Below are 25,123 nucleotides of genomic sequence, written 5' to 3'. Positions count from 1 at the left end.
ACTAATACAGGAGATGTGCCAGGTCACCAGGTGATGAGGAGGCACTGATGATGCTGCACTGATAGGCGGCACTGATGGCCACTGATAGGCGGCACTGACTGACAGCACTGACTGATGGCACTGCTGAGCACTGATGGGCAGCACTGATGGGCACTTATGGGTGCAACTGCTGGGGGGTACTGCTGGGGGGCACTGCTGGGCACTGATGGGTGGCACTCCTGGGCACTGATCATCAGTGCCCTGATCATCTGTGCAGATTGTGAGGAACCATCCCTTTGTGATAACATTTTGCCCTTTCTGTTCTGGTTTTATCCCCTTTGTAAAGCTGTTTATATTTCACAGACATTCTACACTGTTTGTTTAGGGAAATGTGACCTTGTAGTCTTTCACTTCTAATAGAGTTCATACTGTATTGTTGGGTTGTAGGGTTTTGTTGTGGGTGGGGAAAACCCCCACCAGGCTGTCTGGTGGGACTGAAGGGGGAGGGGATTACTGCCAGGATGTGCTGTATATACTGAACTGTGTTTAATAAAGAAAGAGTCATTTTCACCCTACACGAAGTTCCGACTCGTGGTTTGGGGGAAGGATTGGTTTTGAGCTTTAATACCTGCCTTGACAGAGCACTGGAAAACTTGCAGGACAAGGGGACCATTGGCTGAGACGCACTGCTCCGCACGAGGAAGCCCAGGCGGAACGGTTCCACCACACAGATGTCCTCTGTGTCATTTGCTGGTTATCTGCAGTACTTTTCTCACGCTGTGACAGTGAGAGCGCTGGGTGGGCATCGCCGGGGGCGCGTGGGAGGGTGCGTTCTGGGAGGACATCATATGACGCCCTCCCAGAACTGTACAACCATGCTGTAGCCATCATTTGGCTATAGTGTGGTTGGCAAGTGGTTAAGGTCAGCAGTAAAATACCACAATATGGCTACCAGATGGAGCTGAAGAGCATGGGAAATGCATACATCTTTGTAGCAGTTCTAGAAAACGAGAATTGGCACATAAATGTAACCAGGGCTTTTTTCAGCTGGAATTTGGTGGAACTCAGTTTCGCCACCTCTGGCTCAGGCCCTCTGCTTCCTGCTCAACACTATCACCTGTAAACACAGAATTCCTGCTTCTGTGTTTACAAGTAATAGCTTGTCTCCCAATGATGTCCACAAATCGACTGAGTGCAATACAGGGACAAGGGAAATTCAGGTGCTCGGGATGCAGTGCAGTCACGGGCAGGAGAAGGCATGGAATAGGCTGCACCCTCTGTGACCTCCATTGTTCTCCCTGGTGCCCAGATGCTGATACCCCTGCTGGATGATCTCCCTGCAAGTGACAGGGGTGGAGCCACCTACAGTGCGGGGGAGGGGGTTTGGGGGAGGGGGGTCATGGTTGAGTTCCTGCACCTATTCTTTAAGAAAAAAAATTCCCTAAATATAACCATTATTTTTTTGTCTGGTTCACACACAAATTAATATACATGCAGATTCCTTGTACAAATAGCTATGCATTTTTTTTATAACCAGACCCCAAGGTGTTTTGTTCCATGAAAAATAAATCCATTCTGTTCCAGAGACAATTTGGAAAAAAATGCCTGGCAGCAAGTTTAACATATCTAGGTAGAATAGTCCAAACTGTGTACACACAAGGCAAATGTGCTTTCAAAATAAAAATTAAATAGTATATCAAATTCACTTTTGAAAAAAAAATTGAGCAGAGGCAGGACAGTGCGTAAGCTGCTCAGATAGATCAGAAGGTTCCACTCCAGATAAAAACTGTCTTGGGAAGGTTGTTACTGGGGATAGTGGGGTGGGTGTTGGCAAGTGCAGCTTTGAGTTTCAAGGCTTAATTCTGGCAGCCTATGGCTGTAGGAATGTATACAGTACGTAAAGTGGTTGTAAACCTCAGACATAATATATGAACAAAGCATATCCCTCTGTAGTGTGTACTTGTCTCAATTAGGAACGCTAAGTGTCATTTCTATCTGCTGCTTTGTTCCTCTGCTATCAGCAGGAATCAATTTTGTCAGATTTTCCTGACACCAAGAGAAGAATGGTGACAGAGGCAGGGGTGTATCTACCACAAGGCAAACAAGGCATTTGCCTAGGGCAGCATTTTTCAGGGGGACAGCATAATTTTTTAGGGGGGCAGCGCCATCCCCTGAAAGAAGGGATGGAAGAAGGGACACAAGCAGCATGGGGACCAGGTGGGATCTGAAAGAGGCTGCGGGCTGTTGATGTTGTATACAGAGCCTGAATCTTGTTCCCAGTGATATCCAGAGCTGTGAAGGGGAGTGTCTTCTCTCTTACCAGTGTATGGAGGGTGGTTGTAGTGGAAGGCTGTCTCGGGGGGGGGGGGGTGTTGTTGCTCAATATCAATCTCTCTTCGTGGGGGAGGGGGGTGTTGGTCGGTGTCATGGTCTCTCTGTAGGGGCGGAGCCAATTTTTGTGTTGCCTAGGGCAGCACGAAACCTAAATACACCGTTGGACATAGGAGGGAGCCCCACCAGATTGACAACCTTAGTGTGAAGGGGGTGTTCCCTTTCCTTCCAGTCAGCTCTCCTCCTTAAGGTCTGCAGAGTGTAACTTCAGACACAAACATAAAGAAACACCGTCCAGGTGAGTAAAATGGCAAATCCCAAAGCCTATCCCACTGACAGGTGCTGGTCCGAGTCGCCACCACACTGATTTGTAAAGAAAAGGAAGAATGACTGCACTCCACAAAGGTATACAGAAAATAAAATGTCTTTATTCCAGATGATAATACACAGGATGCAGGGAATTGTTTGACCAATTTCACAGGATTTCAGTGCTTGTTGGTAAATATATGGTTATGAATAAGCACTGAAATCGTGTGAAACCGGTCAACCAATTCCCTGAATCCTATGTATTTTCATCTGGAATAAAGATATTTTATTTTTGGTATCCCTTTGCAGAGTGTGGCCACCTTTCCTTTTCTTAACAATTCAGAGTGTAACTTCAGCTTTCCGTCCCTCTTTTTTTTTTGACAGCTTTACAAGCTTTATAAATTTAGCACTTTCAATGGACGTAGAGAAGTGAAGAGTACAGATAAACAGGTACAACTTATGTACCCACTTCAATGGGTATATGTAAGGGTTTACAACCACTTTAATATTTGCTGCTGTCTGCCCTTCCCTGCATGTCCCTTGAGACTGACTCACAGGAAAAGGTCAAACAGGACCAAGAGAAGGTTGAAATGAGTCTCCCACCAAATTCGGCAGCCCCACAAATTCTATTTAGTTCCCCTTTCCCAGCTGACTATATTTTTACTAGTTTGCAATGCTGTCCCTGTCAGTGACAAGACCAGGAATGGCCTTATAAGGGGAAAAAAGTCAAATATTTTTAAAACGTTAATCTGTATATAATTTTAACAAAAATGAAAATATATAAAAAGTGTATGTAATGCAAAGATTAAGAGGATGAGGCCAGTGAGGAAGGGGTACAGGTGACTGTGCTGTCACTGCTGAACAAAACATGTAGTGGTACCAAGAGCTCCAGTGGTGTGCCCCATCCTGCATCTTTCAAAGCCACCAGAAGATTGACTCATTGTGCTGTAAAAGATAGATAGCATCCTTACCCATACTTACGTCCATGTGTAAATGCATAATTCAAAGACACAAACACATTACATTCTACATGCTGGTAGAGGGCAGGGGCGGACTGACAACTCTAGGGGTCCCCGGGCAATAGGGGATCATGGTGCCCCTGTGACCTTGCCCAAACTCACAAAAGCCTATGAAAAAGGTACCAGGGGCATCTCATGGGGCCCCCTACTGATCCCGGGCCCTCGGGCAGTGCCTGAGTTTCCAAATGATCAGTCCGCCCCTGGTAGAGGACAGGGTGGCCATTTGGGGAAAATGATGATCGCTGGGTATCTGGCATGGTAGTGTAGCACAAGCCATAAACTTGCAGAAGGGGAATGAGTTTGCCAAGTTGACATTAAGACACTGGAGGGGGGGGGTGATTTGGGGGACATTGATTTTTTTATTCTGCTACCGATACATTAAAAAAAGGCCCACACTGCAGAGCTGTGTGAACCAGCCCTGGGAATACCAGTGACCTGTACCTATAGGGCAGTGCAGCATGGATTAGGTTGGCTATTTCCTCCAGTCCTCTGCAAGCTGGCCCTGCTCCTGGACAAAATCCACCTCCTCTGCTGTCCTGCCCCCTCGGTACCTTCCTTTTTTTATTATTATTATTATTATTATTATTATACAGGATTTATATAGATCCAACAGTTTGCTTCCTTAATGGCATTTAACTAGACAAGTTGTAAAATCTCCCCAAAATGATCTTTACCAGCAGCTCCACATTCCCAGTTTATAGCCAATGTCTAAGGCCTCTTCCTCTCTGATACATGACCAAAAGCCATCCACCAGCACCTGTTAACCTGGCAATACCTATTCTTTATTTCCCATCAACACTTTTCCTGTGTTATTACCTAGAATTTGTGGCTTCATTTTTGTTTATAACATTCTTCAATAAAATACATGATTGAAAATGGCCAGAAGTTAATATCAAGCTTTGCTGCTCATAGATTTCAGTGGAGTTTGCTGCTAAGTGTAGGTTTTGCAGATTTCAAGAAGGATTTGATGAAATTCCTACAATTCAAACCCATACAAATTCACTCATCCCTATTTCTTATTTTTTAGCATATCTAAAACCAAAAACAAACATTTAGATGCATTGCAGCTTACCAGTCGTTAGATGTGGTGGCTGCATGATTTTGTAATCCTCAGTCAACACAGGCAGACAGCAGGAAGCTATCAGTTATGGCAAGTTCAGCAGGTTTTTTTTAACTTCTCAAACAGATATAACAAAACACTTTTCAACTGTGTATGTACCAGACCAAAAGGGACCAAATAATAAAAGTTCATTCTTTGGGTTTACGTATTGGATATGATAGAAAAGGGTTAAATCCCCTGACAGCAACAATGTAACAATGACAGGGTGTCACTGGGACAAGGAGAAAACTCTCCAGAACAAAATAAAGCTCTGAAATGTTCTCTCTCTTTCCACACTATCCAAAACTTTTTTTTGTTAATTAAGCCAGATGTAGGTTTAAATCTTAACCCCTTATTGCCAATGCCTCCTGGACCTTTAAGAGGTTTCTGATGCTGGGAAGCAGAATGGGGTTTCTGATCATGTGACCACCATGATTGGCTGTCACAGCGGTCACATGATGCTCCCGTTGGCAAGTAGAGATCAGTAGCTTTCCATTTGCCACCGGTAACTGCACCGGAAGCACACAGGTAGCGCACTCTCGGCACTGCTGTGTTTACATTTTGGTACATATATATGCGGCCTCTTGGTGTAAAGGCCCACCCGCAGAGAGGCTGCATATATGCATACCACTGGTGCTAGGAGATTAATTCTGTTGTGAATTCTATATGGTTGAAAATATCTCTCTCTTCTTAACTGCATCTTGACAATTGACGAACATTATACTCTATTAAAAATGGCATTAAACTCCATTAAAGTATAATATATATAATGCCGCAGGATGATATTTACAGTTATTATTACTGCTTTAATGTAGTGACTAGAGATGGGATCTATGTTCAAGTGTGCTGAACACATGAATGGTGCAGGCATTTGGCGGGCCATTTGCCCACCGCGCCCCACAATGCAATACTCCCTGACAGTGCATTGTGATTGGTCAAAGCAATGCACCTGACCACAAGTCAGGTGCAATGCTTTGGCCAATCACAGCACACGATGATGTCACAAGGAGGGTGAACCCTGACCCCTTGTGATGTCATGACAGTATTTAAGAACTGTCATTATGGCGCAGCTGTCAGACGGTGGGAGCCAGCGTCCTGAGTGGAGCGTGGTTTTGTTTGTTTTTTGTCAGCAATAGCAGGGGCCATCATGATTGATGTTGGATCTACTTCAGGGGACATATTTTAATTTTTATTTTTAATAAAGGACTTGTCTTCTGTCTTTTGTACACTACACTTTTTTTTGGGAATGGGTAGCGGTAAATACTCATTCACATGGGGGGGCAGGATCTGGGGGCTTACAGATTCTGATATGCCCCCCCGCACAAAGACCCCCACAACCACTGGCCAGGGTTGTGGGTAAGAGGCCATTGTCCTCATCAACATGGGGACAAAGTGCTTTGGGGGCAGGGAGAGTCCCCCTGCCCCAAAGCATCCACCCATGTTGAGGGCATGTGGCCTGGTATGGTTCAGGAGTGGGGGGCGTTCACTCATCCCCTCCTTTTCCTGACCTGCATGCTCAGATAAGGGTCTGGTTTGGATTTTGGGGGGGACCCCCACGGCATTTTTTATTTAAATTTTGACGTGGGGGTTCTTTTCAAAATCAATTTTATTTCTTTTTTTTTTTAAATTGTCGGGCAATGCCAACAATTATTTTTACATACAACTGTCAGTGGGGAACCCTGCTGACAGCTGAAACATTAAAGAATGTTTCATTATTAAAATAGCGCATGACTTAATAATATAACTCATGCATTTAAGTAGCTGAGCAGTATCTTACCGCATACTCAAATTCGGTATGCTACCGCTCAGTAAACTGTTCATGTTCGAGGTTCACAGTCGAACATTCTGTAGGTTCGAATGTTCTACCGTGAACCGAACAGGGGGGGTGTTCGGCCCATCACTAGTAGTGACGTGCCAAAGCAAGTCTAATGGCATAGCACAGTTTAAGTTGTCAGTCTGCTCTTACTGTCAATCAAACCTTGCTATACCTCAATCCCAGCCAGGCAGTCTCTATCATTAGTATGTAGAAATGTGACAGTGACTAATGCCGACGCCCAACAATGGAATTGTTCTCTGAGAATCCATATATTTTAAAGCTGGAAAATACAATTTGTTCAGTGTTCATCTTGGATTTACAAATTGCTTTTTTATTTATGTGATTTTTATTCTGAATTATGAATGTTCACATAAAAAAGGAAATCATTTCCTCCAAGCAACTCTTCATGTATTGGGAACAGTAAACAAAATATGAGAAATTGCCATTATTGATAAAGACAACAAAGATTATTAGGCACACATTGTGGAGCTGGAAAGGCTTTATTGATACCCCTATTTGTGTAGTTCATGAGTTATCGGCGCTGGTATCCTTCATTGCAGAGTTGTCAGCGAGGGTGAAGATTTAGTGGAGCTGCTCACCAAATAAAGAAGTGTTGAGAATACAGAGCAAGGAGTTAGTTTAGGGCTAGTACTTAGCTTAAAGTTTTTGTATTTTAGTGTTAAGGCCAGAAATTTGCGGATTAAGTTTAAAGTAGAACTAAAGGCAAATCTTTTTTTCATTTGGATAGAGTAAGGATGGGTTGACTCCATTGTCAGTTTTTTTTTTTGCCATATATGTTCTATTTAGGGTTGCCACCTCATCCCTTTGAACCAGAACACATTAATTCCACAGGTTCTGTGGCTACTTAAGGTAGTAATTAAGCTCACTTAATGCCTTGGTTGCTTTAAATTAGCCTCAGAACCGGTATAATTAATAAGTGTTTGGGTTTAAAGGGTTGAGGTGGCGACACTAGTTCCATTGGGGAGATTTCCCTTCACTTCCTATCCCATAGTCAAAACAGGAAGTGAGAGAAAATCTCACCTACGGTAAGTGTTGGAATCCCTGGTTGTCACCCAGGACACCAAGACTAGCTTCCCCATTTGAAGATTATCCCTCTATTACTATTGTGTGGATGAATTTGGAGTATTATTTTGCTTTCACTTTCAATGATATTGGTAAACATGACAAATAGGGATGATAAATCAACCTAATGGAGGCACAGACAGCAAGAAAAACAGGTATTTTAATCCCTTTCCACTCTATCCAAAAAAAGGTTTTGCCTTTAGCTTTATGTTTTTAAGGTTAACTTTAGGGTTCGGTGTGCCTCTTGTGCAAACAGACTGCAAGTATCTTTGCTCAAGTGTATTTCCAGTTTGCTGCCAAATAGAGATAATATAATTGTTACATATTCTCATTCACATTCACGCAAAATGTAAAAAAAAAATGCTGTTTTTTTTCTCTAATAACTCCAGCACTGAACATTCTTAATTAGTTTTTTCTGTTCATGAGGGGTCTAGGGAGCAGTGTTTGCCATAATTAACCCTGTCTGTACAGTGCTGGTAGATCTCATTATCAGTTGTAAATTAGATTTGAATACTGATTTGAAATGTAACAGAGGACAATAATGATCTATTGGACAGCTCTTCTTTAATGATGGCTCAAGGATGAAATGTGCTTAGACTTGCCAGTTGTTATTTAAAGAGCCCTGGTGTCTATTGCTTTTTGAGGTCATTAAAATAATTATGCTAGCATAGAGAATGGCCCCTCTCCACACACAAGCAGGTCACCCTGGTGGATGACGAAGGCTCACCCAAGGTGTGCAGTCTAAGCACTAACCAGTATTCACCAGAGCTCCTGATGGTGGAGATTGCTTTTGCTGCATATTAGTACAAGGATCGCCCCACCAGGAGGTGAGCAAGCCAGGGTCCAGTAGTAGATATAGCAGGTAGGGATCAAGCAGAAGCGTAGTCAGTAAACAAGCCAAAGGTTGGTAAAAAGTGGCTGCAGGTTGTGATTGAGCGAAAGCATAGTCGTGGAACAAGCCAGAGATTGGTAACGAGTAGCAGTGAAGATATGGATGACAGCAGGAAAGATAAGGGCAAGATATTGTCCTGGGAAGAGCACAATAATCTGGAAAACAGGAAGTGCAAAGGCATGGCTTAAATAGAAATTTCATGGGAGGAGCAAGGAGCTCACGGTTCAGCAGAAACAAGGCACAAGGCAGGATGGTCCAAAGAATCAGACAAGATGCTGTCCAGCATCTCAGGTGGCTCAGCAAGAAGAGCTGCTGCCAAATGCAGCAGAGGTTGTGGGTTCAGATCACAGTCCTCACATACTCCCATTTAATTAGCCTTTATACTCTATTTATATCCTCATTTGTAAATAAACAAATGCCTTATTTAACCCCTTTCCATCCAGCCCCTGTGTTCCTTTAAGTGGGTCTTTATGCTCAAGGGGTGAGATAGATTTCCTTATCTTGAGACACATGATTGGCTGTCATAGTGGTCACATGACTAGATTATTCCACTGGATTTTGACTAGAGACCAAGAGCTGTCTATGACAGTTCGGCCACTGTGCTGGGAGGGCATGGTAAAGCCCACCCTCTTTGCCACTGCACATATGTGGTAAGTGGGTGACATCTGCCTTATCTTGTTGAAGCTGTAAACAAAGGAAATCCTAGGTAATTGATTCATCTTCTGAGATTGGTAGGGTAGAGCACATCTTTAGAGTTTGCAAAATTTGTATACACAAACACCACAATCTCATATCTATAGGTTCCTTTACTCCTCCTAAATTAACAGACTGCATTCCAATGAACGCTTCTCATTCATACAGTTACTGACTCTACTAAGGTCCAATATACAATGGATCAAAGAAAGATTATTTATATTTATGTTGCATTTATATGCTAACCTAATTTTGTTTCCATTTTGCAGAATGCTTTAACACGTTTGATGAATCAAGTAAAACCTTTATCACATGCCTTCAAAATTAAGTCATAATGAATAACAAATCTAAAGAACATCACCAAGAGCAAGCACCAAGTCGTAGTATCCTAACAGTGGAAAATGTGACCAAATTAGAGCTTCATTATGAATCTGTTGATGGGGATCTGAGGAAAGTGGAAGAATACATCAGGAAAACCCAACAGTTTGAACAACAACAGAGAAGTGCATTGTCCCCTCATCCCATACTGCAGCCAGAAGAAACTATCAAGAATAGCGAGAATGGCACAGCAGAAGATTCCTGTATAGATGGTATGTTACCGTATCTTCTGAAATATGTTATTTGAAAATCAGGGAAAGGTTCTAGGAAACACTGAACACGAGGACTCATTCTCCAAAGTGCACTGGAAAATAGAAGAAAGATAGTTTAAAGCTGGTTGTTCTGGGACAACAAAGGCAGCGTATAGTTCAGCTAAATGTATTCAGTTGTTATTATGTATATGCAGAAAAAACCCCAATGGGACTTTATTGCAGCAACTGAGACATTACACATTTTTACAAAAACAATATCAGCTTTATTACATAGATGTACTTATAAAAGATACATAGTTTTTTTAAAAGAGAAATTTTGCTCTGAAAAATATTACTAGAAAGCTTTCTTCACAAGATAGAAAAACACTCAAAAAGGGGGAGAAAATTACCCCGACGCATTTCAATCATTCAACATTTTTGATCTTCTTCAGGGGTCATAAATACAAAGAGAGTTTATAATAACCACATAAAAGTAAATAATAATATACAAGTATAGACAATTGGACCACTGGTCAATAACATTTATATTATTATTGTTATACAGGATTTATATAGTGCCAACAGTTTGCTCAGCGCTTTACAATACACTGGGAGATAATACAGCAACAATACAGTTCAATACAAGAGGGATAGGAGGGCCCTGCTCCTTGGAGCTAAGAGGGAGAGGATAGTGGTACAAAAAGGTAATAACTGTGGGGGATGGACTGGTAGGAGGAATAGAACATTCCATTATTAACTGAGGGCAGGATAGGCTTCCCTGAAGAGATAGGTTTTCAGAGATCACCTAAAAGTGAGCAGAGTAGGTGATAGTCTGATAAATTGGGGTAGAGAGCTCCAGAGGATGGGGGAAGCTCTGGAGAAGTCTGGGAGACGAGCATGGGTGGAGGAAACAAGGAATCTAGAGAGCAGGAGATCGTGCGAGGAGCAGAGAGTACGGTTTGGGTGATATTTAGAGACAAGATTAGTGATGTACTTTGGAGTTATTAATAGCTTTATATGTTATTGTTAATGTTTTGAATTTTATCTGTTGGCAAGCCAGTGGAGGGATTTGCAGAGAGGGGTGGCAGATATGGAACAGTTAGTAAGGTGGATGAGTCTTGCAGCTGTTTTTATGATAGACTGAAGAGGGGATAGCATGCGATGAGGTAGGTCAATGAGGTGGGAGTTACAACAGTCAAGGCGAGAAATAACCAGGGAGTGAATAAGTTGCTTAGTAGTTTCAGAGGTTAAGAACGGGCATATCTTGGAGCTAAATCATGCTTACAAAAAATATATCAGAGCACTTGTAGGATAATGACATCCAGGATGAAAACACATGGATCAAGGTCCCGGCAGAATAAATCATCCAAGAGAGCAAGAGTGGTCAAATGTCAATCCCAAGGAACCGACGGCAACTGGAAAACGTTAGATCACCCTCTAAACTTTCTGTGGACAGTAGGGAAATAAAGTAAATTAAATATGAGGCGTATTTAATGGGCCTGATGGAGAATATTCAGAGTGGTCTATAGGGAATAAAACTGACCATATTGAAGTAAGGCCAATGTGCGCAATAAATTGAAATTTCATTCAGTGATGAGAATATCAGCTCAGAAGAATAGAATGAAAGATTGAAATGCTTTTTCCTTCAATGGTGAAGATATCACAAATCCCATGGGGCAAAGGCCCAGGATAATAGGTGGAACTGCAATGTAGATCAGGGAATTATAAATGCATTAGCACCAGCTGCCCATGATAATATCAAAAACTATCAATACAATAGCTATCCATAATGCTTACTCAAATATAGAAGTGTAGAGATATCCTTGCCTCAAATTTGTGCAGTATAAAGATGTAAGATATCTCACAGTGGACAAACCTGTGTCCAAATAAAGTGTCTATAATAGAAATCACACCAAATGGTGAGAACACTAGACAGCTTAACAAGATAATAAATGCTGATCTTCCACAAAAGAACAAAAATCATTGCTCTCCAAACCATCAAAGTAACGCAGTGAGCCACTTTAGAAGCAGAAACCCCAGATCACTGAAATGCAGTAAGCCTCAGTTGGTATAAGCTGCGTCCAGATTATTTGTCTATGGGTAAAATAAAATCAAACCATATATACACTAAAAGGGTTTTCCATAGTAATGACTAATTTTCTTCACCAGAAAGATAAAAATGAGTGCTCACCAGACCATGAAGATAATGTAAGAGACCACCTAAGAGACAATTATCTCATTCAACCCTATTTAATGGATGCATTATTGCATTCGGTCTTTGGCTTCTTGTCTTAAGCATGCTTTACTGCATATACAGATTGATTTTACTGTTGTGGGTTTGGTAACACTTTAAGTGTTTACATATGTATTCTGCCTAGGTCAAACAGACAGATAATCATCTTTTTAAATTTTATACATGCATAATTGTTTACTATATTATTTATTCATGTTAAGTAAAACAAAGTAGGACACCTCTGTGTGAGGAACTTGTGCCAATTTAAAGAAGTCATCCTACTTAAATGTAGAAGTCTTAACAATCTTCAGAGCAGCTGCAGGATTTGTTTTTCCAGACAGGATACAACTCCCACTTTGGAATCCCTGATTTTATGAGGCTTTGTCGTTGGGCAAAGCCAAGAAGGCACTTTCATCCCATCAATTAAGATCTGTTTATCATCATTTTAAAGTGAAAAAACAACTAATAACGTATGCCGGATTTATATACAGTAATTGAATACAAACACAAACTGTAGATTATAGTTCTTTGACTATTTAACATCCTGGTAAAAGAGTAATAGATTTTTTTTATATTTGCAGGCAAGGAAAAAGAAATGCAAATAGATTCTGAAACTAAAAAGAAAAGGTATGTGCTCTTCTCTTCTTAAAAAACAACTTTAAAAAGTGAATCATAATTAGGAAGTAGAAGATATCTAGTAGAAAGATCCTGTCCATATTCTTTTATACTTATCAGATACTTTGATTCATATTTTGATTTGGTTCAGAACCAAAGTTTTTATTGTCTCTTAAAAACATTGGTAATTCTCATCTTCAACCTTTAGGCCTCATGTATACTGTGGCTGTCAAACGCCTGTTTTACAGGTGTTTGAAATTTTTTTGCACCTAAACGCCCCCTCCTTGTCCTCTATGTGTCCATGCAGGGTCAGGAGGAGGGGTGGGTGAAAGGGGCGACTGCCCTGGGTGTAATCTTGTGAGGAGGAAGGCAGGGCACTGGATTATGAGCTTCACCTTGCTCTTTACACGCAGGAGAAACTCTCCACCAAATCGCCTGGCTGTCACACCTCCCCGTGCCCTGAACTCTGCTATCGTTGGCACACAGAACTAAGAGTCTGATGAGACCACAGATCAGCACAACTACACTACTTCCCTGGATAGGTAGAAATTTTTATTGACCATGGGGCTTTTTGTTTCCTTGCAAAAAAAGGTGAGGGTCTGCTCTACTGGAATGAAATGTCCATACCTGTGATCAGTTACACATTTTCTTTAATTTGAGTTACAGATGTCTGAAAATCTCTTTACAGTGATTCATAGTATAAATCACTTTGGAATATATTGCTGCTAATATATTACAAGAATTCTGGCTTTTAGGCTGACTATGGCCCCTTTCACACGAAGGGTCTGATCAGGTCCACCTGTCAGTTTTTCAGACCAGCAGGTGTAAATGGACCTGTGTCCATTTACACTCTCTTACTTCAAATTTCAAGATCTATCCCCATCTGTCTAGGCAGATTGGATTGGAGGGCAGATGGGTGTAAACAGACAGCGAGGTACATTTAAACCTGCTAGTCCATAGAGCAGAGCAGGCTGTGTCCATGTCTGCTGTGCATAAACTGAGCCGACACGGACCTGTGATCCGCCCTCTCTGGTCTGGTCAGCAGGAGATTAGCATACAGATCCCCTGCTGATCAAAATGGTGTCTGCCCATGTGAAAGATGTAAAGATACAAAATGTAGCCCCAGAGCTCCCCTCTCCCTCTGTTAGCCACCCTCCCTACCTCAGAGCCAACTTAAGCTGGGTACACATGGTTCAAAAATCAGCCAGCGCAGCAGGGACCTGCTGAATTCCAAGCTATGTGTAGCCCTACTGGTTCGACACAAGTCGATCGTTTGATTGAAGGACATTTTTCAATAGGACTGTTTGACAGAAGCAAATCACAGCGTGGAGGAGTCCTCCATCCACTTCACGTGTGTGGCTGGGGGCGTCTATTAGTTTTTTTCCTTCAACCGACTGGTTGAAGGAAAAAAATCTAGCTTTAGTTAAATGAACCCCAGAGAGCCCCCCACCCTCCTTCATACCACCACCACATTAGTCCTGGTGGGTACAGGCAGATTGAAACACAGCCAGCTCAGCAGGGTCCAGCAAAATTTCAGTCTGTGTGTGCCTCTCCCCGTCCGAAAGAAATTGTTCAGTAGATTAACTTCTGTCAAACGGCCATGCTGGAATCTGTCTGCAACATGGATCAGGGTATTCTGACAGTGGGTCAGCCCTACACAGTATCATAGTGGAGAGGATTTCCCCATCTACATAGATTGTGTGGATGGGGGAATCAGTTTGTTTATTCATTTATTTTGTTCCACTCACCAGCTGAAAATAAACCCCAACCATTTATACTCAGTTTTAGACTGACACAAGCAACGTAAGGGCATTGTTTTCCTTCCAGTGACACAATCAATGCAGGGGCATGTTTTCCTTTTAGTGACACCATCAACTCACAGGCATATTTTCCTCACACTGATGCTGGGGCATTTCTTTACACATCACTGTTAGCTCCATAGTTTACTCCAAGATGGAATATGTACCGCTATTAAACTCATATGTTACATATATTTTGATGAGGTGTGCTATGCATGTCGCTGGTAACCACACCCCCTACTCCACACTGGGGGGGGCAGAGTTTGACATCTTCACCCTGGGCACCAGATGACCTTGTCCTAGCACTGTGTCCAAGCAAACTCTGATGTTTAGAGGCAGGGGTGTTTAGCGGCAGAAATACGAATGCACCAAAATTGTTTGCACGAAAGGATCATTTGGGCAGAAAAAATGCTTAACATACCAAAAAACATGTAAATGCGCTTGAGTGTTCATTTATTTCAGTGGACAGAATAAATTAATATTCTGGCCAGTTAAATGAATGAATGCCCAAATAATTGATGCACCTGAATAGGTTTAGATGCTCCAAAATTCATTTAAAAAACACGGCTTTAGGCACGTTTTTAACGCTGCACTTCACCTGTCAGGAGAAAAGCATTTAGAAGAGCCTAGTGTGCATGAGGCCTTACACACAGTGAAAATATCCTTGATAGAATAGGGTTTTTTTTTTTATTTGCTGCCTGCGTCCCATTGGAGAGGCACAATCCAAAGTAAAGGAAATTCTCTTTATCACTCTCTCTCCCAATCGCAAATGTTACCAGGACAAAAAAGTAGGTGATTTGCACAAACAGGGACACAAGCAACAATAAAAAAAAAACTTGTAGGTGTTCTAACTGTTCTAAAACTGCATCTAAAACGTAAAGAAAAAAAATTTCAAATACACGTTAACCCAGGGGTCCTCAAACTACGGCCCGCGGGCCAGATACGGCCTGCCAAAGACATTTATCCAGCCCGCTGGGCTAGCAGACAAATAAGAAAAAAGAAACAAACTGAGGAAAAAAAATAAGCTAGGCTTTGAGCGGCAGCCTGGAAAAAAAATGTATTTTTGCTGGCACATGATTGGATGAAGGCAGACCGCCACACTCTGCATCAATCAAATATGTGAGTGCTTGGGGCCATGTTAAGTGGACACTCTGTGCTCATAATCATTCCATGGTCTACCATGGTAAGTGATCCCTGGACATCATATGGTGAAGAAGAGGTTAAGTGAGGAGCAGCCCTGGATTGAAGGCATGTATTGCAGTCAGAGCTGCTTTTTTTTAACCCCTTGGAGGAAATGCTAGAAAACACGGAATTGGGTTTTAAAGTCAGAAAATCTGCATGACATCCAGACAACTAGTATTTTCAGGAGAGCTCAGCAAAGGTCCTTAGGGTCTCTTTATAAATGCATTACACACATTTAGCTGTACATAACCTAACCCTCTTGTATTGTATTGTAACTGTACTATCTCGCTTTATATTGTAAAGCGCTGTGCAAACTGTTGCCGTTATGTAAATTTTGTATTATAATAATTCTAGTATAATTGAAAAATGTGCAACTCTTAGCCTGGGTTCACACTGATGCGGTGTGGAAGTCACAGCGTTTTCTGTGTGAGTTCCGCACCACATTGCAATTGCACCCCGTTCATGCAAACCAATGTGGGTGTGTATGTTAAGTTAACAACACCCCAAAATGCGATGCGATGTGCAGAATCGGATCACATAGGTAAGAATACCCATGCGCTCTGATTCTAGTGCGGACCAAAAAAAAGGTCATGCACCTTTTTGGTGCGGATGTGGTTTGATTGGAGCCATACAAAAAGTGTGGCTCCAATCGCACTGCACACAATTTGCATGTATTTTGCACAGGAATGCGGTGAGGTTCCTGTGCGAATCACATGTGATATACCGCACCGCATATGTGTAAACCCAGCCTCAGGTAAAAGTTCTGTGAATTTTTTGTGATAGCATTGAAAACATTTATAGACCTCATAAATAGTTTTGAGTATTTGTCTTATTCCTACAGCACAGTCCCTGTGGCATCCAGTGGGAAAAAGCTGATGGTAAATACAGGAAAATGTCAATATAAAAGTGTTCAAACACAAACAGACTGGAGCTTGTCCGCTCTCTCCCCAGCCATCAGTAGAAATGGTGAGTTAAAATCTATGAATGTTTGGTTCTCTTGTGCCATTTCAAAACAAGAATATAGGAACCGCCATTATTTTTTTTCTACTTATGTTTATATTGGAAAGTCTTTCACATAAATAAAAATGAATAAACAAGATAATGAGGTTTAGAATATATTATAGTTACAATGGTATAAATATATTGCCTGTTCATATAATCCAATAGAGGAGTATGGTAACACAGCTTCCATATAGAACAAATGCAATAGGATCCAAAGGGCTGCACACTTGAAAACTGCATCCGCTTTTTGATAATCTTTAAAACGCCGTTTACAGAAACAATAGACACTGTTGGAGCAAGGATACACAGTCTATGCATTTTGCACTGCTAGAGCTTATTCATCAAGTCATGAATAAGCACTAGCAGCACAAAATGCGTTGACTGTGTTTCCAAGGTGGCTGGATGAGCGGTGCTTGCACCTGAATACATTGGAGGTGAAAGTGACTATGTGGCAGACCCACCTGGAGCAGCAACATACATTAAAAGTGGAGAGTGTAAAATCTGGCACAGCAGTGCATAGAAACCAATCAGCTTCCAGGTTTTATTCCCAAAGTTTAATTGAACACGCTGATGTTAAAAGCTGATTGGCTTCTATGCACAGCTGCACCAGATTCTGAGTGCATCAGTTTTAGTAAATCCCCCCCATTGAGTCTGCAGCTTCCATATAGCCGAGAACGCAAGATTAGGGGTGGGGGTCCCCACCACACCCTACCTACTTTTTAAGCACATGATACTGTACCTGTCAACCTCCAATTAAACAAAATTACTTCTTCTTGCAAACTAAAAGGTCTAGGCCAGGGGCGGACTGACCATTTGGAAACTTGGGCATTGCCCAAGGGCCCGGGGTCAGGAGGGGGCCCCATGAGATGCCCCTGGTACCTTTTTCATAGGCTTTTTTGATTTTGGGCAAGGACACAGGGGCCCCATGATCCCCTATTGCCTGGGGGCCCCATGAGTTGTCAGTCCGCCCCTGGTCTAGGCTCACTGATATAAGAGGTGGACATTAAATCTTGTGATAATCCAACATCACAAAGCTGAACACACAGTACATACACATGATTGTGTACCAGAAAAAATTAACCATATCCAACTGCCCAACTTAAGCTGAACTAGATGTGTTTTGTATATTTAAAGAGCATTTTGTAGCCATGAAGCCCATACTTAAAAAATGCAAACTTAGCCTAGAGTGTGGAGGATATTTACTGCATATGATGCTTCCAGCTGGTTTTGTCAATTTAGGATTTGAACTGTGGTACAGGATAGCAAAGACGCATTTGGGTGCTATGCATATGTTCCTAGTTTATTCATATATTCTCTCCCCTTCTGTATACATTTAACCTAATAACAAAATCAGGAGGTAAATCTGACATAAAATAAAGTGGATAAACCCTGTACAGTTGTGTAGTGCACATTGCACTAAGAAGTTTATTTACTAAAGCTGGAGAGTGCAAAATCTGATGCACTTCTGCATACAATCAGCTTCCAGGTTTTATTGCCAAAGCTTATTGAACAAACTGAGAATAGAAGCTGATTGGCTACCACACACAGCTGTACCAGATTCTGAGAGCTCCAGTTATAGTAAATCTACCCGTGTGTGTGTTCACATATATTTTTCTCTGCTAAGTGATCCAACGAAAAGCATGGCCGGATCAAGGGGGGTGCTGGGGTGGGCTATGCCCCTCAAATTTCAGCTGCGCCTCCTCCAGCCCCTCTCCTCCTGCCTGCCCCACCTACACTCCAATTCCCGGCCACTGCTGTGCCTAAGAAGATATGTGGGCGAGAAATTTGAAGCACTGCAGCAAGATACATGGTAAGTGCAGGATTGATTCCTCTGTCTGAGACCGCATAGACCATCCTGGGTGAGTGTGCTGAGCTCTGCACTACAGCTGGACTCTCCCCATCTCCCTCCCATCTCTCCCCACCATCTTCCCATCTTCTACTTACCTCTATCCCCCCCTTCTCTCCCCTTCTTTCTCACCACCTTCACCCCCCCCCAATCTCCCCATCATGCCCCCATCTCTCCCCCCTCTATATCCCCCCCTTCTCTCCCCCCTCCATCTCCGCCTCCTCTCTCCCCCCTGTTTCCCCCCTTCTCTCCTCCTCTCCCCCCATTTCTCTCCCCCCTCTGTTTCCCCACCTCCTCTCCTATCTCCCCCCTTCTCCCCCCCCCCCACTGTGCCCACAGAAAGCAACAGATAGAATTTCTTCCACAGCCACAAAACATCACAGTGCCAGTATCTGTACACCCCAACCCTGTGTTGCTAACCATCCATAAATTTACAGACAGTTTGTATAAAACAGACACTTTTCTCCTATTTAAAAGTGAATACTTGTGAGCCACTATATCTCAGATGTTCAGTATATTATGTGCGATTAGTGGTAATGAACTACCTGTTGTGCTAGGTGCGCTGGCACTTTCACAAACTCACTTAATTGTGTATATGTAAATTGATTAGATGTATATATAATGCCGCTCTCCTACTATAAATACTTAATACTGTATTGTATATCACTCATAAACATCAATAAGCTAAATAAACTAATAATAAATATAATAAAAATCAATAAATTAATTTATGTGATAAAGTGAATGAAAATCAAAACATTAATGTGCTAAAATGTGCCATTAGTGCTCAAACAATATTATCAATGCCATATTCCAATTTCATGATTAAATAAAGAGTCTTTTATATCTTTGTGCAAATGTGCATACAAAAATGAACAGTCTTAAATATCTTTGTGCAAATGTGCAATGTGCAGGTGAACTCCTTAATTCCTCTTTCCAGGTGCCGTGTAGTCTCAATATGCGCTCACCTTAATATTTGCCCAAATAAATTTAGGCAAATAGACTTTTAGTCCTTCCAGGACTGGTGGGATAGTGCTCCTTTATGCAGTATTCCAGATGGATGTGCAGACCTGTTCAGATCCTCCTATGATCTCCTCTCAATTCATCCACGTGGCCACTCATAGATTGATTTTTGAAAGGGGTATCAGTATCTCCTATTTCCCCTCCTGGGGACACCTCCTTCTCATATCCACCTTTCCTCAGTGTTGAATATATAGATCAGATGGAGAAAAAAAGACCATGGTGCCTTATCCTTTTAAGTAAGAGTATTTATTGCTACCAGATGCGGTGATACAGGCATTTGAGGCACTTATCTTAAGCGGATATGCAGAGCTAGTGATTCCCTCTGCCTCTCTGTCTGCCTCTGCTAGAATCGCCGAGCCTCTCCGATGCAACGTCGTGATGTCAGACGGGGAGGGGCTCTGACGTCACGACGTTGCATCGGAGAGGCTCGGCGATTCTAGCAGAGGCAGACAGAGAGACAGAGGGAATCACTAGCTCTGCATATCCGCTTAAGATAAGTGCCTCAAATGCCTGTATCACCGCATCTGGTAGCAATAAATACTCTTACTTAAAAGGATAAGGCACCATGGTCTTTTTTTCTCCATCTGATCTATATATTCAACACTGAGGAAAGGTGGATATGAGAAGGAGGTGTCCCCAGGAGGGGAAATAGGAGATACTGATACCCCTTTCAAAAATCTATCTATGGGTGGCCATGTGGATGAATTGAGAGGAGATCATAGGAGGATCTGAACAGGTCTGCACAGCCATCTGGAATACTGCATAAAGGAGCACTATCCCACCAGTCCTGGAAGGACTAAAAGTCTATTTGCCTAAATTTATTTGGGCAAATATTAAGGTGAGCGCATATTGAGACTACACGGCACCTGGAAAGAGGGATTAAGGAGTTCACCTGCACATTGCACATTTGCACAAAGATATTTAAGACTGTTCATTTTTGTATGCACATTTGCACAAAGATATAAAAGACTCTTTATTTAATCATGAAATTGGAATATGGCATTGATAATATTGTTTGAGCACTAATGGCACATTTTAGCACATTAATGTTTTGATTTTCATTCACTTTATCACATAAATTAATTTATTGATTTTTATTATATTTATTATTAGTTTATTTAGCTTATTGATGTTTATGAGTGATGTACAATACAGTATTAAGTATTTATAGTAGGAGCGCGGCATTATATATACATCTAATCAAGACACTTTTCTCCTATTTGCAAATGTTCATGGACAGTGCCTGTAAAAACCCCATGAAAAGTGCCTGTAAAAAACCCCATTGTCATGAGCTCTGACCGCCAGACTCGGATGTCAGGGGGCACTCCGCCAGACTCGGATGTCAGGGGGCACTCCCCCAGACTCGGATGTCAGGGGGCACTCCGCCAGACTGTAATGTAAGGTGGTTTCACTCTGGGGACACTGATGTAAGGGAGGACTCTGATGTGAATGTGGCTCTCATCCTGACTGTTACACTGCATATATTGTTTTGTTTTTTACTTATTCTGAGCCCTGTACTATGTACATTATGCATAGATATACGTAGACCTGACCAAGGTGTTCATTTTCTCAACAGTTGCTGGTTTTAATGGAGTTCTTCTTTAAGGCAGGCTCAGTAAGGCGGCCCAAACACTAGTAATTTTTTTTTTCATTCAATAATGTGTTGAACAAAAAAAAAAAATACTCGATTCTCTCATCCTCACTGGGGTAATGTTTTCTGACAGCGAAGAGACTTCAGTGCCACCAGAATACACTGATCAGTGCTGCCAGCTATAGCAAGCGGTGCTAATAGCGCAGAAGTTTTCCTAGAAGCTGATTGTACAGAAATTGATTGATAGATCAACTTCTGAACAACCAGTCTGCCCATACATGGATTGAAATTCAACCGGTTCCTACTGAAGCATATGAATTTTGATCCAAGTATGGCCGCCTAGGGCAAAAATATCCTTTGTCCCAATTAATTTTAAAAAATGTTCCTTTGTCCTGAGGTTTATTTGTGTCTTTAAGACTGGTATAGTTACATAGTTAGTCTGGCTGAAAAAAATACAAAAGTCCATCCAGTTCAACCATTTAAAATAAAAAAAGTTATAATCCTACACCCACAGTTGATCCAGAGGAAGGAAAAAAAAACCAGCAAAGCATGATCCAATTTGCTCCTGCAGGGGAAAAAATCCTTCCTGGTGCCCTGAGAGGCAATCGGATATTCCCTGGATCAACTTTACCTATAAATGGTAGTATCCAGTTATATGGGAATTTAGCCAGCATGTCAGAAAAGAATGAAATCAACACAAACAGCATTGGAGGTTAATTGGCCGTGGCCTCTTTATTACTGGTATAATATATGTTAACAACTTACATCACATTATCAATAACCATTTAAACCTTCTTTAAAAAACATCAGCCATTGAGAACAACCCAGCCACTACGACTCGGGTTGAAAATATATCCAAAGACAATTAAAACAACTGTCCACCTTTGTAGAAAGGTGACCAAACCACATAATGGGGGGAGGGGAGCTGTCAGTCAGGGGTCTAAGGACTGACTCAGAGCTCCTCGTGGAGCCCCTTTATATGGGTGTTAAGCCCCTTCTGGAAGGTTCCAAAAGGTTAGCTGACCCTAGGTTAAAGGTCATGTGACCTTCCAGAATGTTCCCCAGGGTCAGCTGACCTCTCCTGTCTCCAGGCAGATCACACCTGTGCCACCTGACAGGGAATGATTTCCCACAGCTGGACCAGGTGTGATCTGACCTCTAGACCTCCTGGGTGCCTGAGGAGAAAGGAGAAGGGGGGCCTTAAAACTGCCCCATCTCAGCTGTCAGAGTCCCATGAGTGCGGGGGGCCTTAAAACATGCTCCCCCTTACTTCCATTCTGTGTATCCAAGAAAGACTCCAGGTAAAGCTGGACAGAACCAACTCTTGAGGGAGTCTATTCCACATTTTCACAGCTGAAGAAACCTTTCCGTGTTTGGAGATTTAATTTCTTTTCCTCCAGATGTAAAGAGTGCCCCCTTGTCCTCTGATGATCTCAGGGTGACTAATTCTACACCGAGTTCACTATATGAACCACTGATGTATTTGTACATGTTGATCATATCCCCCTTTAATCTCCTCTTCTCAAGAGAATAAATTCAGTTCCTCTAATCTTTCCTCATAGCTGAGCTCCTCCATGCCTCTTATCAGTTTAGTTGCCCTTCTCTGTACTTTCTCCAGTTCCCCAATGTTCTTTTTGTGAATTGGTGCCCAAAACTGAACTGCATATTCCAGATGAGGTCTTACTAATGATTTGTACAGGGGTAATATGATATCTCACTCTCTGGAGTCTATACCTCTCAATACAAGAGAGGATGTCTAGGCCTTCCTGCACTACCCTCACCACCCCTCCCAGATGGTCTGCCCTCCTGGCTGTTAGGGATAGCAGTGACATCTAGGGCTGCTACCTCTGAGCTTGCCACCCTACATCTTTACCCAAGTTGGCAAATCTGTTTGGGTGTACAAACTCAGGGCCAGCCTTCCTTTTCTGTGAGTCCCGACCACTCCCTCTTGTTACAGTAACCCATCTTCCTACCTGATAATCCTGAGTAGCCCCTCAGCCCTCCACATCAATCCCATTGACTACCTGCTCCTAGAGCAGAAGACCCCTTTCAAGGTTGTCGGTTCTGCCCAGTGTTGCAACTTGCTCCTCCAGATCTCTAAGGGCAAGCCGCTCACATCTGTCGCAGCAGTTTCCATCCTAGAGCTGTTTCTCCATTACTGCATACATGTGGCACACTGTGCACTGCACAAAACCTTCCACCCTGCTAGCACACATTATCCCAGTTACAATATTAACAGGAAATATCAGTTGTCACTTACAGGTTAGTCGACTCCTGTTATAATCAATGGTCAAGCAAGCAAAATACAGGCAAGCTCAGAGTGAGCTCTAGAGCAAGTTATATAGGACCTGTGACCAATTAACCCCTCCCCTTAATTAGCAGACTGCAGGAAGACAAGGAAGAAAAAAAATGCTATTTAAAAAGTGACAGAAAAAGTGATTTAAAAAAGTAAAAGCTTTTAGCTTGACCCAAAGAAGAAAATAAAACAACTACAAGTGCCAGCAATCACCAGCAGTCAAAAGTAAAACTTTTTCACTCTCCAATCAAATTTCCCACTCTTTTTAGCTATCAGCGAGCAAAAAATGCCAGACCAGTATTGTGTGGTATAGGTGTGCATTGTATACAGCAGGCACAAATTCTGTTCAAGTCCCTTTTAAGACCCTCCCACTGGCCAGCCACAGAATTTATTTCTCTGTTCTTTTCCAGGGTGCCCCATATCTTTCATTATCCCAGTCTTGCTCACATTTTGTCATCCTGTTTTGACTTTTTAATTGTAAAGCCAGTCAGATTACTCAATATGGGTATTTTGTTAATATTGTCAATGTTTGCATATTGTTTATACTGTTTAGAGGCTAAGTTCGCCTTTAAAAACATATTATATGTCCTGTGCTCTGCTGACTCCTGTACACTGCCATACTGATCCCTGTACACTCCCCTGCTGATAGACCATCCTCTGCCCTGCTGACCCCCTGTACACTGGTCTACAAACTGCTGACTCCTGCAATAGACTACCATACTGACCCCTGTCCTCCACCTTGCTGACCGCCTGTCCTCTGCCCTGCTGACCCCAAGTGCCCTACAAACTGCGGATCCCATCCTTTTGCTCTGCTAATTACTGTCCTCTTCTCTGCTGACCCCAAGTACACTCCACTACTCATTCCTGTTTTTGTGCACTGCCTTGCTGACCTCCTATCCTCTGCCCCCTGACATTTTTTACTGCACCCCCATATCAGACTGGCTAGACGAATAGAACATTTTACATCCTCTTTCTAACTACTGTATATTGGGAGATGTGTATGTCCTCAATTATTATATCTCAATTTTCTTCTTGACCCATAGATAACCAAAAGGTTATTTTCCAAAAAGTCAAAGAACACAAGACAGACAAGAGTATGTAAGACAGAGTAAGCCATCAACTGACTTGCAGCTCCTGGAATCACCCAAAGGAGATGGGATCAGAGCAATGTTTTAACTAGAGTTGATTTCAACCCAGAGTTGGTTTTCAGCACCCCACTGAAAAATATGGGTTGGGGAGGCAGCATTACACTAATACTAGGAAAGCATAGGAAGCCCAGGTGCTTCTTGTGTCTTACATCTAGCTAATTTTGAGCACTTAAATAGTTTTTTTGCCTAGTCATACAAACCTCATAAAATGTGATTGACAGTCTTAAAATCTTCAGTGGGGTTTTCAGTGGGGATAGACTTGAAACAGGTATAGTGTAGAGATAAAAATGTTCAAGCATTCAGCCTAGTAATAATCTTATATGTATGCCATGGGCTGCAGATGCAATATTCTCAAAATAGGGGTGTACATAGACATGTGTGATTTGTTTTGTTATGAAACAAAATTCCAAGATTCAGATGTTTCCGAATTTCCAAATCACAATAGTAGCGGATTTCAAAGAATTCTAAATATATTCTAACAAAACAAATTATCTGAATTCGACTTAAAAAATGAATTCGACTTCGAATATGAATTTGAATTAACAATTGAAACATTGCAATAAATACAGTAAAGTATAAAAGTGAAATAAGTGATATAAGT

At 42.0% G+C, this 25,123-nt stretch overlaps 1 protein-coding gene across 1 annotated transcript in view; it reads left to right on the top strand.

The window, feature by feature from the left end:
* ERICH6B (glutamate rich 6B) overlaps window positions 1–25,123 on the top strand; it is a 258,727-nt gene that overhangs the window by 60,078 nt on the left and 173,526 nt on the right. Inside the window, exons 2-4 of the mRNA XM_089678802.1 lie at window positions 9,488–9,808; window positions 12,602–12,647; window positions 16,458–16,582. Coding sequence (XP_089534928.1) covers window positions 9,553–9,808; window positions 12,602–12,647; window positions 16,458–16,582 — 427 coding nt within the window. The 5' untranslated portion in view covers window positions 9,488–9,552. The remainder of the gene's footprint in view (window positions 1–9,487; window positions 9,809–12,601; window positions 12,648–16,457; window positions 16,583–25,123) is intronic.

The sequence above is a fragment of the Staurois parvus genome, unplaced genomic scaffold, assembly GCF_062004578.1.
Source record: "Staurois parvus isolate SC_StPar_1 unplaced genomic scaffold, SC_StPar_1.0 ptg000017l, whole genome shotgun sequence".
Classification (NCBI taxonomy): Eukaryota; Metazoa; Chordata; class Amphibia; order Anura; family Ranidae; genus Staurois; species Staurois parvus.
Note: the sequence above shows the minus strand (reverse complement) of the source record. Positions and strands in the feature narration are given on the sequence as shown.